The sequence below is a fragment of the Vombatus ursinus genome, unplaced genomic scaffold (genome assembly GCF_900497805.2).
Source record: "Vombatus ursinus unplaced genomic scaffold, bare-nosed wombat genome assembly UNPS02014799.1, whole genome shotgun sequence".
In the NCBI taxonomy this organism is placed as follows: domain Eukaryota; kingdom Metazoa; phylum Chordata; class Mammalia; order Diprotodontia; family Vombatidae; genus Vombatus; species Vombatus ursinus.
In genome coordinates, this window is record NW_020954577.1 from 33,752,346 (window position 1) to 33,771,487 (window position 19,142).

At 40.7% G+C, this 19,142-nt stretch overlaps 1 protein-coding gene across 1 annotated transcript in view; it reads right to left on the bottom strand.

Moving 5' to 3' along the window:
• Positions 1–730: 730 nt before the first annotated feature.
• EFHB (EF-hand domain family member B) overlaps positions 731–19,142 on the bottom strand; it is a 43,157-nt gene continuing 24,745 nt past the window's right edge. Inside the window, exons 9-13 of the mRNA XM_027872428.1 lie at positions 16,894–17,048; positions 9,418–9,625; positions 8,225–8,446; positions 3,164–3,345; positions 731–1,042 (exon numbers count right to left, since the gene is read on the bottom strand). Coding sequence (XP_027728229.1) covers positions 872–1,042; positions 3,164–3,345; positions 8,225–8,446; positions 9,418–9,625; positions 16,894–17,048 — 938 coding nt within the window. The 3' untranslated portion in view covers positions 731–871. The remainder of the gene's footprint in view (positions 1,043–3,163; positions 3,346–8,224; positions 8,447–9,417; positions 9,626–16,893; positions 17,049–19,142) is intronic.

Below are 19,142 nucleotides of genomic sequence, written 5' to 3' on the forward strand. Positions count from 1 at the left end.
GACTAGGTCTCTCCAGATTTGAAATTGATGACCTTGATTTGGGTGATTTGTGTACATGTGTACAGAAGGGACAAACCTCAGTCAGGGGAAACCTCAGGTCTGGCACATGTATGAGCTGTGAGGAAGCCCAGACCAGAAGAACAACTCTTAGGCCTCCTCTGTTAGTATCTAGAGTGCCCAGAGAGACCTGCGTATCCTTAACATCTGAGAAAGGATAGCAGTCAGGAGAACCAGAATAGATCAGTGATGAACACCAGCATGGAGTGAGTACAACTGGAGGAGACACAGAGAAGTCTTCCTAACAGACCATAACAGAGTCTGCTGGGAGCAACCCATCACAGAGGACCAGGACAGCTGGAACTAGACTTCCTGAGAATAACAGCACACACAGGAACTGTTTGATATAATCAATGTAGGCTTTGGATAGTAGACTACCAACAAGGAGATGGTCTGGTTTAAGCTAAGTTTTGAGGGAAGCCAGGGATTCTAGGTTCAGGAAAATGAGGCCCAGGGAAGTATAGTCGCTTGTCTAAGGTTACATGAGTAGTTAGTGTCAGAGGTGGGATGAGGAGAAAATAAATGTTTGCTAATTGAAAACAAAATTACTTTTTTAATTATAGGTGAAAAAAAGACATGCTTTTAAAATACATGCTTAGAAATATGAGTTTTTGGTAAAAATTTGGAAGCTAAAACAATCTAATTTATTAGCAATATATAGCATATGAGATCACCCACAGTGATTACAGAATTAGAATATAATATCTACTACTAGAATAAATCTGAATGTATATGAAAGTAAATGTTTAAAGTAACATGTTAAGGCTTATTCCTTTTTGGAAAGGAATAAACGCCACAAAAATCACAAGGCTCATTATACTTGATTCCTTCTGATTCTTTTAGCATGCTGCATTTCATCCAGGACATTTCTCACAGACTCCACACAAACTTCTCCCTTGTGATGTTTCTTAGAAGCCAAGTTCCAAACATGTTCAAAGTTCTCATCGGTAAGGTTGACACCAATATTCCGTAGTATCCGGGCAATCTATAAAGACAGCATTTTAAAATAAGGGCAAGTGTCATTTCAAAAATCAATATAAATGAAGTGTTTGTCCACGTCTATGCATAATAGAGAGGAAGACAATAGGGACCAAGGCTCAAAGACACAACAGTTTTTTTTTCAAGACAGTTTAGATTAACAGACACTCAGGGATAATGAGAAGAGAGAAGAGGGGAAAAAGAAGATAGAAAAGAAAAAGATTAGTAAAAGGAAAATGTAGGGTTACAAAGAAAGATGAGAAGCTAGAAAAAGAAAATAAAAAGTCAAAGGAGGCCCTTCTATCCAGTGAATAGTCTGAATTAATTTAGGTATTAACTGATTTGATCTTCTTGCTATCCAAGGGACTCTCTAAGTCTTCTCCAGCACCACAATTTAAAAGTGTTGATTCTACAGTGCTGTTTTCTTTATGGTCCAGCTCTCAAAGCCATACACTGCTACATCACACTTGCCAAAATAATGGAGTCTTTCATAATTTGTATTCCATGTGCCAAGCTTCTTTGCGGCCTTTCCCCTCATCAATGGCAACCCATTCTAGACTTTATCTTTCAGGTGCCAGCCTATTATCTATAGTTTGTTGTTTGACACATTCCATGGGACTAAAATGGATGTATACTTAAGTCTTAGCTTTCCGTCTCTTTAAGACACTGTTGTGCGGTGGCAACTAGGTGGTGCAGTGGATAGAGCACCAGCCCTGAAGTCAGGAGGACCTAAGTTCAAATCCAACCTCAGACCAAACACTTGACACTTACTAGATTTGTGACCCTGGGCAAGTCACTTAACCCCAATTGCCTAAATAAAAAAATAAATGAATAAAAGAGACTGTTCACAACAGGAAAAGAGCTGCATTTGGAATCAGAGAACATTAAATAATAACTAAAATAATGTCAAATGTGCAAAGAAAAGTTCTAGAAGTCCGAAGTTCACAGGAAGTTGGGGGGGGGGGTTAGGGAGGAAGCTGATAGGAACTGGGCTATGTTTAAGATAGTTGGTGAAAAGGCCCAACATTTTCTCAGAATAGGTAGAGAGGGACAGGAGATGTCTACTGAAAGATCCATGCTAAAGAAAGGGATACAGGTTCCTTCAATCCCAAGGGCATCCATCCCAGAAATAAACCTCCAGGAACCTTAGTGGCACCTGCCACTGGCCTAGAGAAAAAAGACCACAGACCCTCCCTTCTGAGTCCTTTCCAGTTTACCCTAAAAGTAATAACTCAGATAAACCTTGAGGGACATCTGAATAGACCAATATGATTCCAAGGAGCAGTCTCTTAAAAAAAATATAGACCATCTGTTTATGATGCCTAAAATTCCTATAATTTTCTACAATTAGGATCATTGATAGAGATTTGAAAGAGAACTTAGGATCATCTAGTGCCCTCTTTTTACAAAGGATTAAGGCCTTGTTAAGGTTAAGGGAATTACCCAAGGTAGCACAACCAGGATTTGAACTTGAGCTCTCTGATTCTACAAGGCAGGAGCAGTGTCATTGGAAAGTGACATTGATTGTATTTAAGCATCCATAAAATACTTTTTTAAGAAGTAGAGGAAAAAGTTGAGCTCCATAGTGAATATATGGGGAGAAAGAAACATTTCCTATAATAAGGTCAATTTGACAAACTTAGGAATTTCTCTGTCAGACAAGAAGGACCACAGACCACAATGGCTGTGACTTAATGCTTACCCATCAGCCTTGCTGAAACCACAGGTAAGGTACCTGTGAAATGAAATCACATACTGATGTACCTGAAAGATCAAAACTAGAACCAGCACTCCAAGAGCTTTTTTTCTTCTTTTTCTGTTTGTTTGAGTTTTTTTAACTTTTACTTTTAGTTGTCCTGTTTTTGATGCATTTTAGCTATTTAAAGATTTAAGCATACACAAATGATTTGTAATACATACAGATCCATTCTACTTTTCTTTCTCCAGAACTGTGCAAAACCTTCACAACCAAATTTAGGGTTATTCAAAAGGTTCTCTGCTTCAGGCATTCTAATTAATTTTGCAGCAGAAAGCTTCAACTTTTTTTGTTTTGTTTTTTAAAGTCTAGAAAGGAAGATACAGATAGAATTAATATTTACTTGATACTTTGAAAAAAAATATACTGTACCTCATCTTTTGATCTAGCCTTAAAGAAGTCTCTTTCAAACACTCCTTTTTCACTGAAGATGGATGGGTATAGCAATGTATAAGCAGTGCCTGAATCACCATAATTGGTTCTATCGCTAATGCGACGGTAACGAGGGGAAGCTACATCAGAACGAATCGTTGGAACACCGCACGTGGGGATACCTACAAAATGAAAATTCATGAGAAAAGGAAACAAAATCTGCAAATTAGTAGGGGGGAAAAGCTCACATCAAGAGAGGAGGCATATAATAGAGAATATTTGACGGAGGCTCATTCATATTATAATGAAAGAAGTCATATGGAAGTCTACTACAGACCTCTTGATCAAAAAGAAAAAAGTAATGAGTTTAAGAAACAGATAACAAACTTGGCAAACAAGTACAGCATTGAAATGACAAGGGATTTCAGCTATCTTGACATTTGCTAGAGCACTCTCGACTCAAAGCAGAGTAGCTAATAATTTCTTGATTTGTCTTCATTTTCAAAAATAAAGAAGAAGTAAGATAAAAGGGGAACAGCTTTTCTGTACTTGATGACCAAAAAGGAAGGCCTAATTAATGAAGCAAAAATTCCAAGAATCACAGAATCAGGAAATGCCAGAGAAGGAAAGGGCCTCAGAGTCCTACCATCCAATCCAATCTAACCTGACCAAGAATCCCCTCTACAATATCACTGACAACTGGTCAACCGGTGGAAGTGAAAATAAGAAGAAACCTTGGAGGAAAGTGACCCTAAGAGTTTGGGGTGAATAAGAAAGGAGCCTCTTGGCATAATCAGATGTACTCTATATTTTTGAAGAATAAATTTGGGGAAGTGCAGAGAGAAGATTGGTAGGATACCATAGTCTTAAATTCCATAGGAGATCCTAGCTCTGGAGGGATGGCGTATCCTCAAGAAAATAATTCTGACTTAACAGCTACGAAAGATTCAGATGAAGAAGGAAGTAAGGAAGTAAGACTGAGGTAAATAGGAAAATATCTTATTGGCTATGCTGAAATATACTGGCTACATGACCCTGGCAGGTGACCTCACAGAGTCCCAGACAACTATCTAAGCGTATTAAGTTGAAGAGCAGGTAGAAATCTGTGTTGATAAAGCATGTTTCCTGATTGGGAGTTCCCTTTACCAATGAAATCTAAGTGCTATCCAAAAAAGAAAAAAAAAGAAAGAAAAAAAAGTTATTTCACTGGCCAACAGATTTTTTTTTAAGGCATATTTAGAAAACTGAAGCAAAGACAGTAAAATAAGGATGAATACAACAGAGTAACACAATCCCTGGAAAAGTAGTGTCAGGAGCAGTGAAGGTCAAAATGAGATGAGGTTGGCAATAAATCTAAGAACAAGGAAGGGACTTTTCACTATGTTTGGGAGTACAAGGAAGAGAACAGAAGGGCTAGGCCTGTTACTGGGTGGAGGGGGGTGGTACAAAAGTAAAGGATGGTGAAAGACAAGAGAGACAGTTAACATGGTGCAGCAGAAGGCTAGCCAGAAACTGCAAAGGATCTGAGTTTGAATCCTGGCCCTGCTGCTTTCTTACTTGTGTGACCTTGGGTCTCAGTTCCTCATCAATAAAATAAGAGGGGCAGACTGGATCACCTTTAAGGTGCCTTGCAGTTCTTAATCTATCAGCTACTCAACTCCTATTTTACTAGTATTTTCTCTGCCAAGGAAAAACACTTTTGAACTAAAAGGATAGGACAAAAATGGTTAACAGAGTGGATGCTAAAGGTAAGCAAAGAGATGATGAGAACACCTCACCATTCTCAAAGTGTTCAAGGCAACAGACCTGAATGACAAGCTCCACCCAGGGTCCTGAAAGAACTTTCTAAAGTGACTGCTGAGACATGGTTGATGACCTTTGGCAGCCCAACTGCCTCAGGGCTAGAATGGGCCAACAGCCCAGTATTCAAGAGTGGGAAGAAGGTAGATTCTTCCAACTACGGGCTGCTGAGCTTCACTTTGACTCTGTTAAATTCTAGAGTACTTTTTAAAGGAATGGTTTATGAGCACTCAGAAAGGAAATTGTGACCACTAAGAGACAGCACAAGTTCAAGAATGTCAAGCCAGACTGATTCCATTTCCCTCCTTTGTGGGATTTTTGACAAGGAAATTGGGGTTGAGCCTGGATTTTACAGAGGAATTTGACAAAGTCTCGCATGTTATCTGTGCACTAGATTGAGATATAGAGTCTGGATATTAGATAGTCAGGTGGATATGAAATTTGTAGAGGAAAAGAAGAAGGGAAGGAGAGAGGGAGGGAGGGAGGAAGAGAGGAAGGAATGAAGAAAAGAAGGAAGGAAGGAAGGAAGGAAGGAAGGAAGAAAGAAAGAAAGGAAAGAAGGAAGGAAAGAAGGAAGAAAGGAAGGAAGGAAGGAAAGAAAGAAAGGAGGGAGGAAAAGAGGAGGAAGTCATTGATCTACCAAAGTTCGACGATAGCAATGGTGGTCATTTGCCTTGGTCTAAGTCAACCCCTCTTAACCTATAGTGATGTAACTAGGGCAGGGCAAATAGGACTTTGTTCCAGGCTATTAAAACTCAGAGGGGCATATGCCCTCTCCTAGTGGACTTCCAGCAAGCTTTCCTCCTTCCCTCCAGCTTCTACCTGGCAAACACGATGGCCTCTTACATGGTTCTCACTGCATCCTGGCATAAAGAGAAATGACCAGTGCTGCACCTTCTCCAACTACCATGCCTCCCTGGTGGCCACCTACTTCTCTCCTCCACCTCCTTCTAGGGGGTTAGCAAATAAAGTTCATTTCAGGGGTATAAGCCGGGCTCTATAGGAGAGAGGTTCCTTGCCTTGGCATTACTGAACCTGAACACAAGTAGCTTGCCTGACAGCCACCACGACACAATGAAAATGAAGGACAGTGAACTCTGGAGACGGGATCCTGAGGCCTTCCTGTACACCAGATGGGCTTCCCCAATGCCTAATCTCACCCTGCTCCCTGACCCAGTGGCAAGCCCCCAAGGAGTGACCTGGAGCAAGGAGTCTCACTCCCCCAGGCTTTTCTCTGGGATCTGTCCCCCACCCCTGCCTTCTCCACCCCCCCCCCTGCACTTTCCCCAAGCATGGAAATTTCTAGTTACCATTCTACGGATCTTCAAATATTATGTATGTTAATTTCTACTTAACATGGATAGATTTAAGCCAAAGCATAAAGTTCATTATTCTTTCCTCCTCAGTGGAGAGATGAGAACCTCTCTCCCCCTACAAGGTCCCCTTCAGCCCTCTGAAGATGCATGTGATGGACAAAAGAATTATGAGGCTGGAAACTGGCAAAGATGGTGAAGGACAGAGACAGTCAGTGCTGGAGACCCTTGGGAGAGAATACACTCCAATACGGTCTTAGGGGAAGTGGGAATGGAGTCAACCATTACGGAAAATAATTTGGTATTATGCAACAATAATAACCATTCATGCCCTTTGACCCAGAAATTCCACTAATAATAATAGCTAACCTTTACACAGGATTTAAAGTTTTGCAGAGTATTTTAAGTATATTGTATCACTTAATATTCACAACCTTATGAGATAGGTACTATTATCCCCATTTTGCAGATGAGGAAACTGAGGATAAAAGAAGTTATGTGACTTCCCCAGAATCACACCACTACTACATATATAAGGCAATGTTTGAACTTGTCTTCCTGACTCTAGGTGCAATGTTCTGTCCATTGTAACACCTAGCTGCTATTGTAACACCTACCTGACACTACTGAACAGTTACCTCAAAGAGGTCAAAGGCATGAAGGTCATATTCTCTGTCTCCTTCTCTCTTTCTTTCTCTCTGTCTGTCTTTCTGTCTGTCTCTGTCTCTCTCAGTCATCTGTCTCTGTCCCCATCGTCTGTCTGTCTGTCTGTCTCTCTCATTCTCATACACACATTTGTGTGTGTATACGCATATACAGTCAGAGCAAAAATTTTTGAAATAGCAAAAAACCGGAAACAAAATATCATATGAACATCATGAAATCTTATTTGGGCCATAACAAATGTTGAAAAAAAACTCAGAAAAAATAGGAATAATAATAGCTAAAATATATACAGCACTTTAAGGTTTGCAAAAAGGACATGTTAACTTATTTGATCCTCTCAACAACTCTGGGAAGTAGGTGCTCTTACTACCCCCATTTAATAGATGATTAAACTGAGAAACAGAGAGGTTAAGCAGTTTGCCCAGGGCTATTCAGCTACTAAATGTCTGAGGCAGCATTGGAACCCAAGGTTTCTCACACTCTATCCACTGTACCATCTGTTTCAATTGAGGAAAATTTGCTACTTCCTGGGGCATCCAGTTCCATCTCTGGCTAGCTCTTACATCAAGCATAAGCTTGCCTCTCTGCAACTCCTCTTCTTCTGTTCCCCCTCCAATGCCATTATAGTGGGGTGTATGAAGCACTGGAGTGAAGCCAGCAGAGCCAGGAACTCATTCTCCACAGTAACTACAACAATATAATTTCAAGAGCACCAAAATGAAAACCTCCAAGCAATTCTAAAGCCCAATCTTGGCCCCAGAGATGAGGAAATGCACCTCCATCCTTTCTGGAAAGAGCTGGTAGGTGACTGTGAATGTGGAATGTTGCATATACTTCCAGCTGTCATCACTGCATCAACTGGCTTTTGAATGACTTATCGTGAAGAATAGATCTGGAAATTACTCTGATGGAAAGAACAAAAGGAAAAAGGAGGAGGGAGCAAAGAGAAGAGGAATGAGGAAGAAGAGGAGGAGACTGAGGAAGGAGGAAGAGATGGAGAAGGGAGGAGGTCAAGGTACCATGCAACTGGGAGGGAACCAAGAAGGCGTTTAATCCTCCCCTTGCCAAAGTAATTGATGTCCACTCTATCTCAAAGAATTCTGGAATGGGTAAATACCCTTTGTAACTAATCACAGTGAAAGTCAAATTTTTATAAAATGTTCATTTTGCTAAGTTCCTGATTTGCCATTGATTCAGCCTAGCTAAAACACAGAGAATGTTGTCTTGATGTTTATATGTGTCTCTTAGATCTTTAACAAAAAAAAAAGTCTAATATACTCACTCATTGGAGAAATGCCTCCTACAACTGAATTAATCTGAGAAGATGATGTTTTATAATCAGCAAATACTTTATCTGTTGGTCGTGAGATAGTCCGAGGAGTCTTCATTGGTTTTCCAGGTTCTTCTTGTACAATATCTTCAGGCTTGATCAGAGGAGCGACCTGGCCCTCTAATTCTGTACCAGTAATAAGGAGGCACTGAGGATCTTCTGACATTTTTTTCCCTTTAAGAAAGTAGCAGAAAATGTCCACTGTGATCAGTACCAAGCATTTCCAGCTACCATTACTTAGAGTCAAATGATGAAATTTTCTACTTCTTGCCAAAGTCAGTCAGTTACTTATTAAGGCTTACTATGTGCCAGGCACTGTGCTAAGCTCTGGAAAAAAAAATGTCCCTTGCCTTCAAGTAGCTTACATCTTTATTTTTCTCAGGATTTTTTGAGGCTGACTCTCCCTAACTTGCCCAGGCTGGAAATACAACGGCCACTCATGGGCCAGTCCCAATACTGACCAGCTTTAGCTGGCTCCATTTTTCCAACCAGGAAAAACTGCCCCTCATTATGTAGCCCTCCAATCTCAGGATCAACATATTTGTGCCATAATGTAGACTCCAATCAGTATAGCCCACTGCAGCTCAGAACTCCCAAACTCAAGTGATCCACCAACCTCAGTCTCCCCAGCAGCAGCAGGGACCACAGATATGAGCCATCACTCCTGGTTAAGGAATGTCATTTTAACAACAATGTGTAAATAACTTGATACGTACAAAATATATACAGAGTAGATGGAAGGTCATCTCATAAGGGAAGGCATTAGCAGCTGGGAAAACTAGGACAGACCTTCTATAGAAGATATAGCCTTTCCATCTTACCCAGGCTAGAAGTCAGGGGCTACTCACAGGCCCAATCCAATCACTGACCAACACTGAAAGCTTGGACCTGCTCTTTTTCCAACCAGAGCATGATTGTCCTCTAGGCAAACTAGTGGCCCTCTGTTCCCAAGGGCTCACCACGCTGATGTTGTACTTAACAAGGACACCCAATGGGCATACCCCACTGCAGGTCAAAGCTCTGGTGCTCAAGAGATGGGCCAGCCTCAGCCCCATTAGAAATGGGGAGCACAGGCATGAACCACCAGGCCAAGCTTATCAATGCTTTTTTGTCCATTCGTTCAAACCATCTTAAAAATCACATACCTCGGATGAGGATCTTTTCTTCAAATTCCTTAATGGGCATTTTGTCCTTCCAGTTCAAAAAATTGGTGAACTCTTGGTAGTTAATCCTGCCGTCCTTATCCAGATCACAGTAATCAAACAGTTCATCCAGGAGCACCTCATCTAGTTCTAGGTTCATCTGAGAACAGGCTCTCTGGAGCTCTTGTTTGTCTATCAACCCATCTCCATTCTGTTAGAAATAAGGGAGAAAAGCAAAAGCATGTTCTGCTCCTCCCTGCTTCTCCACAGGGGCTATTTCTCACCCTATTCAGATGAAATAACCGTCACTTAGCCTTACTGCAGGCTTACTATTGCATGAAGTTACATATCTATATCAGGAACCAATGATTAAGCTGCAATGGTCTTTATTTTGTAGATACTATATTAACTAGATAGCTGATTAGAAATATTGGTCAGAAGCATAAATAGCCCTAGCCATGTGTGGATCACCTGGCCATACATGACCTCACATATGTACCCTCCACAAGTGTGCCCTGGCAACAGAGACTCTTGTCTTAGAAGGCTCCCTCCTTCACATATCTCCCCTAGTCATGTGTATCTCCTAGAGGCAGCTAGGGAGGCGCAGTGGATACAGAGCTGGCCTGGAATCAGGAAGACCTCAGCTCAAATCCAACTTAGCTATGTGACCCTAGGCAAGTCCCTTAATCTCTGTTTGCCTCAGTTTTCTCACCTGTAAAATGGGGATATAATTGGGGTTGTTGTGAAATTGGGGTTGTTGTGAGAGATACCATTTGAAAAGTACTACAGAGCCTGGCATACAACAGGTGCTATTTAAATGCATATTCTCTTCTCTACATGTGTGCATTCTATTTGTACACCCTGGACAAGTGGACTTTCCATGTCTGTGGCTTTTTGGCCATGCATATCTTTTACTCTTCCCTACTAGTAGCATGGTAGCCTGTGGGAGAGGGTAACCCATGCATCCATCAGAAGGAATCTTCTCAATCTGAACGCTTGAGGTCCCAAGGGAAAAACTCTATTCAACAAAAAAAGCATTTATTAGCTGCCTGCTAATATACCATAAGTTAGGTTCTAGAGAGACAAAGATGCCAAATGTTGTAGTCTAACTTTATCAAGTATCTTTTGCTTTGAACTAATAATTTGTTTGGGTGGTAAAGACAGGTACCAGAATAGGTTTAAATGGGTCTTCATCCACAGAGCATCTCAATGGACGGGTCACTTTTCTGGAGATTTACATTAGAAAGAGGGGGAGAGACATCATACAAGGGAAGTATGCTACATATTCATAAGGGAATGACATGAAAACACTTAAAATATTACTGTCAAGGCATCACTCCACTTTTGAATTTGTGCATGAAGCATGTAACTTGTTTTTCTTTAGGAATGTTTCTCATAATTCAATTGAAGAAGCATATATGGATCTCCTACTGAACCAGATTCCAGGCACTAGGGTAAATGCTGGGGATACAAGGACAAAAGTGAAACAGTCTTTGCCCTCCAGGAGTTTCCATTCAACTGGGGAGGAATAAGATACATACAGATAAGTCAACACAAGAAAACTCTAGGACAGAAAGAATGCAAGCATCTAGGGAATTAAAAAAAAAAAAGACTGCCCTAGGAATGACATCTAAGTTGAACCTCGGAAGAGAATAAAGATTCTAAAGCAGAAATTCCAAATCTTTTATGTGTGTCCTGGACCCCTTTGTCTGTCTAGGGAAGCCTGGGGACCCCTTTTCAGAATCATATATTTAAATGCCCAAAATAAAAGATTACAAAGGAAATCAATTATATTGAAATGCAGTTATCAAAATTGGGGCAGCTAGATGGCATAGTGGATAGAGTGCTGGAAAAATTAATTTTCCTGAGTTCAAATCTGGCCTTAGACACTTACCAGCTGTGTCACCCTGGGCAAGTCACTTAACCCTGTTTGTTCATTCCTCATCTGCAAAATGAGCTGGAGAAAAAAAATGGCAAACCGCTCCAGTATCTTTGCCAAGAAAACCCCAAATGGGGTCACAAAGAGTCAGACATGACTGAAAAACAACTGAACAAAGTTATCAAAATACATATTTCAAGAGAAACAAAATTCACTGATCCCAGGTTAAGAACCCTTCCTCTGAGATGGGAGAGCATTCAAAGTGTGGAGAATACACAGAGACAAAAGCTCTGATACAGAGGTCAGTTCTGCCACTGTCTATGACTGTGGGGAAATCACTTCCTTCACTCATCCTCAATTTCTCCCTTTGTAAAATGAAATAGTTGCATTGAATGACCCCTATAGTCCCTTCCACCTCTGTTCCCATGGCCAACAATCATGAATTACCGCAGTGATTGTTTCTATAGCTAAGTAAATAGTTATTTAGTTGGGTTTGCAAAGTGGGTGTCAGAGATGACTAATAAAAAAAGAGCAAAGCTGGAAAATCAAATAGACAGAAGGTGTCCAGCCAAGGAACAGATGTTCCTTTCACGTTTCAATGTGCTATGGTGGCCTGAAGATTATGGATTGTGTCCACTAGCAGAAAGGGACAAAAAGTCAAGGGAGTATAACCAGATACCCAAGAGAGAAAAGAGTCATCTCATTTCTTTTCTGTGCAGGCACTGTTTGGCCAAGTGAAATGCCTTAAGAGACATGACAAAAAGAAGTTCTATATGTAAGCAGAGGTTTTCCTATATTTGGGATCTGGGCTTCTAACTTCATAAAGTTACAGGAGCCCAAAATTATTCTGCAGAGGTCTAGGGAACAGTTACTTCTCTCAAAAACCACCACCAAGCAAGTAATTATGAAGTTCTTACTATGAGCCAGGCACTGAGCTAAGAAAGCACTTGGGGGAAGGGGGAGAGTACAGCTGGGTGGCGAAGTGGATAGAGCACCAGCCCTGGAGTCAGGAGGACCTGAGTTCAAATCCGGCCTCAGATACATAACACTCACTAGCTGTGTGACTCTGGGCAAGTCACTTAACCCCAATTGCCTCACAAAAAGAAAGCACTGAGGGCACAAAAAGAAAAACAGACCCTGCCCTCAAGCAGCTCCCATTCTAATGAGAGACCATATGCAAAGAACTATGTACCTAGGAGATATATAAAGTGGAAGTGAAAGGTAAGGTCAGAGGGAAGGCACTGAGGGATGAGGGCATGGATGGGCAGGAAAGAATTCCTAGAAGGTAAACTTTGACCTAAGACTTGGAAGAAGTCCACAGGCAAAATGAACAGGAGGGGAAGCATCCAGGAGTGGAGGAGAGGTGGGGACAGTCTGTGAAAAGGCACAAGTAATGTGTGAGTAACAGCCAGGTCACTGCAGCTACATCATAGTGTGTGGAGGGGAATAAAGTCTAAGAAGATGGAAAAGTAGGAAGGGGCCAGATTCTAGGGGCCTTTAAGTCAGACTGAGAATTTCCTTCTTCATCCTGGTGGTCAGAGAGAATAGGTGGAGTTTAAGTAGAGGGAAGTGGAAGTGCCATCATCAGACCTGTGCTTTAGGAAGCTAATTGTGGCGGCTGAGTGGAGTATGGACTGTAGTAGGGAGTGACCTGGAGCAGGAAATCCAACCAGAAGGCCATTGCAATAGTCCAGGTGGGAGGTAATAAGGGACCACCTACATCAGGGCGCAGGCTGTATAAGTGAAGAAGACACTTTTATGGAAAATGTTATAAAGGGAGAAACCTTTGGAGAGGATTAGAATATGCAAAATATGGTACCACTTGTAGTGATGAACATTTAAAAATGTTCATCAAAATGTGTATGACATTTTGAGACCAAAAGGGTCCTTAGACCATCTAGCCCAAAGACTTTATTTAGGATGTAAAGTGAATTGCCCAATGTTGGTTAGTGAATGAAAGAGTCAGAACTCAAACCCACTCCTTCTGATTTTGTCCAAAACATCACCGGCCAATATCTAAATACAGGAGTACTGCAGCGTTGGGGTGGAACAACACTTAGAGTAGCTGTCTGGTCCTCTCAGCTATTGTCCAAGGAAGAAACTCCTGTGGACAAGAGGTTATCCATCCCCACCAAGTGCCAACAAGAGGCAGCATGTGCCAAGCAAGGCAAAACCCTACCATCACCTTGACCATCATCTCCCCTCAGATACACACAGCCCAGGAACCTAAACCCAAAAGCCTTGGGAAAGCAGCGTCACTCAAGCCATTGGGTCTGCTTCCAGCCTAGCCCCCACAGCCCATTGAGGGAATAAATCATTGTGGGGAAGGGACCTGCCTTCCTCATTACCACCCACCAGTAACAACTGTTGGTCAATTACCACCAATAGGTGGATGAATGCAGGAGCCCCAGGCCACCAGTCCCACTTCTGGCCTAGCCTTCACAACCATTGTCTATGGAAGCAACTTCTGCAGACAAAAGACCGGCTATCCCAAACAACTGCTACTCACAGAGCAGGTAAACCAAACTTAGCTAAAGCAACAAAGCTTGAAGGAAAGATAGGAGGCATGCACCAGGTAAGTCAAACTACCAGTACTTTGACCACCATCTGCCCTCAGCTCCAATGGAAATAAAGAGCCTTTGGAATTGCAATGCTTCTAGCCCACTGTCAAATGATTCAACATCAGAAAATAATGTGATTTTATCAGGAGAAATGATATTAGAGAAGAGGCATGAGCATCTACTTTGATTCTGGCTCCTAAGGACCATGAGACCTTTCCATCTGACTTGCTGCTGAAACCTTCTATATGTATTGCCTCTACCATTAGAATGAGAGTTTATGGAGGGCGGAGACTGTCTGTTTTATTTCTATCCCCAGCACTTAGCACAGTGCTTTGCACATAGTAATAAATCATTCATTCATTCATTCATTCATTCATTCATTCATTCATTCATATATGACTGTAAAGCTATTCAGTAAACTTTACGGGCTTCCTATTGCCTCCAGCAGCAAATACAAAATGTTCTGCTTGACATTCAAAGTCCTTCATATCCTAGCCCCCTCCTACCTTTCCAGTCTTCTTACATTTTACTCTCCAACATGTACTCTTCAATCCAATGACACTGGCCTCCTAGATATTTCATAAACAAGATATTACATCTCTTAGCTCCAGGCATTTTCTCTGTCCCCCATGCCTGGAATGCTCTTCCTTCACCCAGACTACTCATCTCCCTGGTTTCCTTCAAGCCCCAACCAAAATCCCACCTTCTACAGGAAACCTTCCCTAACACCTCTTAAATCCAGTGTTTTCTCTCTTTTATTTCCTATTCATCCTGTATAAATAGCTTGCTTTTTATATATTTGTTTGAATGTTGTTTCCCCTTTTAGATTGTAAGCTCCTTGAGGGCAGGGGCTGTCTTTTGCCTTTTCATATTTCCTCAGTGTTTGACACAGTGCCTGGAACATAGCAAGCACTTAACAAATGTTTATTGATTGATGAATGGATATAGAGAGCAATCAATGTGCACTAGCATTTCCACCAGGGAGTTTTACATTCAATCCATTCCTATGTATACTTTTTTTCCTGGAGTAATCTTTGAAATTGAGCTAGATTGGAATGAGGACGATAAAGTCCTTATTTTAGCTGACACTTCTAATTTTAGTTTGTTGCTAATTTTCAAAATAGCCAGCGTCTAGTCTGTAATTTTATGTGCTCAAAATCACATATAAAAGGTTTTGTGTCAAGCAAGATTCTACACAAGCAAATTGGGTAGTTAGGTATTCTTTAACCACCAATTTTGTGAGAAAGTGGAGTTGTGTGTATACAGATGTTCTTATAAAATCAATTCCATTTGAATAATATGTATTAAACTATTACTAGAAAGCATTAATTGTACATTAATGTACAGTTAGTTGGTGGAACTATGCATTGATACAACCATTTTTGAAAACAATTTGGAACTATGTCCCAAAAGTTGCTAAACTATCTATATACTTTGACCCAGTATTACTACTACTAGCCCTATAACCCAAGAGGTCAAAAAAAAAAAGAGGGAAAGGACTCTCTATAAAATACTTATAGAAGAAGCTCTTTTTGTAGTGGCAAAGGTCCAGTAGCTAAGGGATTGCCAATCAATTGGAGAAGAGCTGAACCAATTACGGCAAATGGGATACTAATTGTACCTTAAGAAATAACAAAAAAGATGGTTTCAGAGAAACTGGGAAGACTTCTATGAACTGATGCAGAATGAAGTGAGAAAAAAATACAGCAAAAAATTAGAATAAAAACAGCATTGCTCAAACAATTTTAGAAAACTTAAGAACTCTAATTCAACTGAGTGAGGATTGTCAAAGGATTGAGACAGCAAACCAAAAACATCAACAATAATACAGCTAGCATTTATACAGTGCTTTATAGTTTGAAGACTAATAATAAAGTATGCTACCCAACTATTGCTAGGCAATAGATTCAAGATGCAGCATGAGACACACTTTTTTGGTTATGGCCAATGCAAAATATTTGACTATACACATTTGGACAAGGGTTTTTGCTTTGTTTTTATTGTCATCATTGCTGTTGTTTTTCTAATGGATGGGAAGAAAAAGAAATACTTATTAATCAAAAAGAGAATAAAGAAATTTTTAAAATTAAACTATTGCTATCTTTCATTCCAGTAGAGGTATAGAGCCTGAGGCCTTGAAAGGAACCAAATGGGACCTGCAATAAAACAGGCAGTAGAGAATTTTAAATGATAAAAAACATTAGAAAAACAAATTTAAGCATTATAGTCAATATTTGAAGGCAAGTAGGATACCATTCTTATTTTAGGAGAAATTGAAATTCTCTTCCCATCAAGCATTATAATATAGATAGTCCTACTTACCTTTTTCTCTGGAAAAAAACAATGCATATTTCATCTTGTTTCTCTTTTTCCTCCCAATTTCAGGTTCAATAACTGGTAGAACCTTAACTAAGAATTCTAGTGCCTGAGGCAAAGTCAGCTGAGAGGAGAAAGAGCCTCCCTGGGGTGTGGGGAGACCTTGGATTCTAAGACATGTGGACATCACTACTGATCTGAGGCAATCCCCATCCATGAAGGGTGTGGTATGGATCCCCAAGCCCAGCAAGCATTCCTATGAGGAAAAGATAGTTTGTTTCCCAGAAACCATGGCCCTAGACCCCTTTACCATGGCTGATAGCCCCCAACCATCACTGGGAATGGATGGCAAGGATTGAGACAGTAAACAGAGGGCACCAAGGTAGGTGATGCCAGGTTCCAGGAGGGGTGCCACAGAATCCTGTGGATGGTAGCACACAGCCTCCCCAGATGTCAGCAACCTGGAGCAAAGCCCAAATCACCCCACACTAATTATGGCTCTGATAACTAGTAAATCTACAGAGTTTGGGTTGAAGTGTTTTGACCTGGGTCATGTAGTTGCCCTTCTACAACAGTGAAATTCCTAAATAATTCCCTAACTCCCCACTTAGACCTGCCTACGTTTTCTAGTCTGGAAACAATCTAGGTTCTAGGATTTTTTACGACATCTCCACAAGACTGATTTACATGGCCAAATAAATAACAAGCCATCGCATCACCAACCTTGTCAAAATGCCGGAACGCCTCCAGCAAAGTGTCAAAGTTGTAATAGTTCACTTTCTTCAGATGCTGACGAACCGCCGCAAAGACAGCCCGCTCCCTATCCTTGCCACGCAGATACTGGCCAGGTAGTCGGTTGTAAATGAGGTCGCCAGCTCCTGTTGGAACACAACCACGGGATCTCGGGCTTGTGCCAAAGATATAGCGATACTATCCCCATTTGAGTAATAACAATGATAATAATAGTAATAATAATAATAACGAATCAACCTCTTTTGAAAAAAAAAGTCTAAATCTAGACACTTAAAACAACTATTACCATTAAAAATACAGCTCCTTATAGATGTGTCTGACAAATGCAATGGTTTTGCACTGTTTCACTGCTTAAGAAGAAATTACTTTCTTAAAATCCATTTTGTACCTTATTACAAAAATTCGTATTTTGATATTCTATCTCCAATTATCTTCAATTTCAAATTCTATTATCAATTATCTTCAATTTCTTCAGTGAGCGTTTACCCTCAATAAAATCCATTTTCAATTAAACAGTTGGGTTAGATGGAACAAAAATAAAAACTCAGGAATTGTGGAGTTCTCTGTCATCTAAACTTCTCGTTTTACAGATAAGGAGCCAACATCCAAAGAGGCTGTGATTTGGCCCGTGTTGGCAATCTGCACCTCGATGCAGGCACCGTAACTCCAAATTGAGCATTGTTCCCACTGCACCAAGAAGTCTTACACTAACAAATTGGCTATTTAATGTGTAAAATAGAATTCCACCAAAAGTTTCTCATTTTTAGTGACCAGATTTCCTCTTGAAAGAAGCCTTGTAAGGACAGCTAGGTGGTGCAGTGGATAGAGCTGCAGCCCTGGAGTCAGGAGGACCTGAGTTCAAATCCGACCTCAGACACTTGACACTTATTAGCTGTGTGACCCTGGGCAAGTCACTTAACTGCAATTACCTCACCAAAAAAGCAAAAAAAAAAAAAAAAAAGAAGAAGAAGAAGAAGAAGCCTTGCTCTAGGGGCAGATAGGTGGAGCAGTGGATAGAGCACTGGCCCTGGAAACAGGAAGACCTGCGTTTAAATCCAGCCCTGATACTTACTAGTTGTATGACCATGGGCAAATCACTTAATCCCAATTGCTTTACCAAAAAAAAGAAAGGAGGGGGCAGCTAGGTGGCACAGTGGATAGAGCACTGGCCCTGGATTCAGGAGGACCTGAGTTCAAATCCAGCCTCACACACATAACACTTACTAGTTGTGTGACCCTGGGCAAGTCACTTAACCCCATTGCCTAGCCAAAAAAAAAAAAAAAAGAAATAAAGAAACCTTGTTTTTTTCAATATTAAGAAGGTTCCTAATCTCATTATTTTGTATAATTAAGGAAGTCTTTAGGTCAGCTAGGTGGCTCAGTGAATAGAGCACTGGTCTTGGAATCAAAGCTCATCTTCATGAGGTCTAATCTGGCCTCAGACACTTACTAGCTGTGTGACCCTGAGCAAGTCACTTAACCCTCTTTGCCTCAATTTCCTCATCTGTAAAATGAGCTGGAGAAGGAAATGTCAAACCACTATAGTACCTTTGCCAAGAAAATCCTAAATGGGGTCACAAAGAGTCAGACACAATCAAACAACAGCAAAGGAAGTCTTCAATGTTTCAACAATCAGGAGATTAGTAGGTTTTAACCATCTGTTGACAGGTTTATGGTCAGAGCTAATTTTTGCATTTTGTAACTCACCATCATATTGATGTGCTAAGAGCACTTAAAAAGGCCAGAAACCCTCAGTTAGAAAAAAAAAACCATTGAGGTGAAAACAGAATTGTCAGTATAGGCATGGATTAGCAATGAGTTGAAGAGATGGTATACCACAATTGCTAATATATAATAAAAACTCAGCAAAAGTTTGTTGATTTGATGATATATAATTTCAAGCCTAATGTATCTCAACTTTTTTTTTCTTAAGGCACTCAGTATAAAGGGTGTTTCAATCTCAAACTGAGGTTGAATACTTGAAGAATAGGTGTGTTCAAAAAAAAAAAGATAAGATAGGCTGCTCACATGATGAGAATGGATGGCCCTCCTGGTCTACTGGCCATCCTCACGATGCCAAAAGGATGTGAAGAAATATCCAAGCATGCTGAGTAGACCCTCTGTAGTGGATTGTTGGAGGATGTGGACCAGAACATCATAGGATGTGCAGGACTAGAAAAGTTCTGAGCTAACCTGGAGTCTTTCCCCACCTTAGTTCA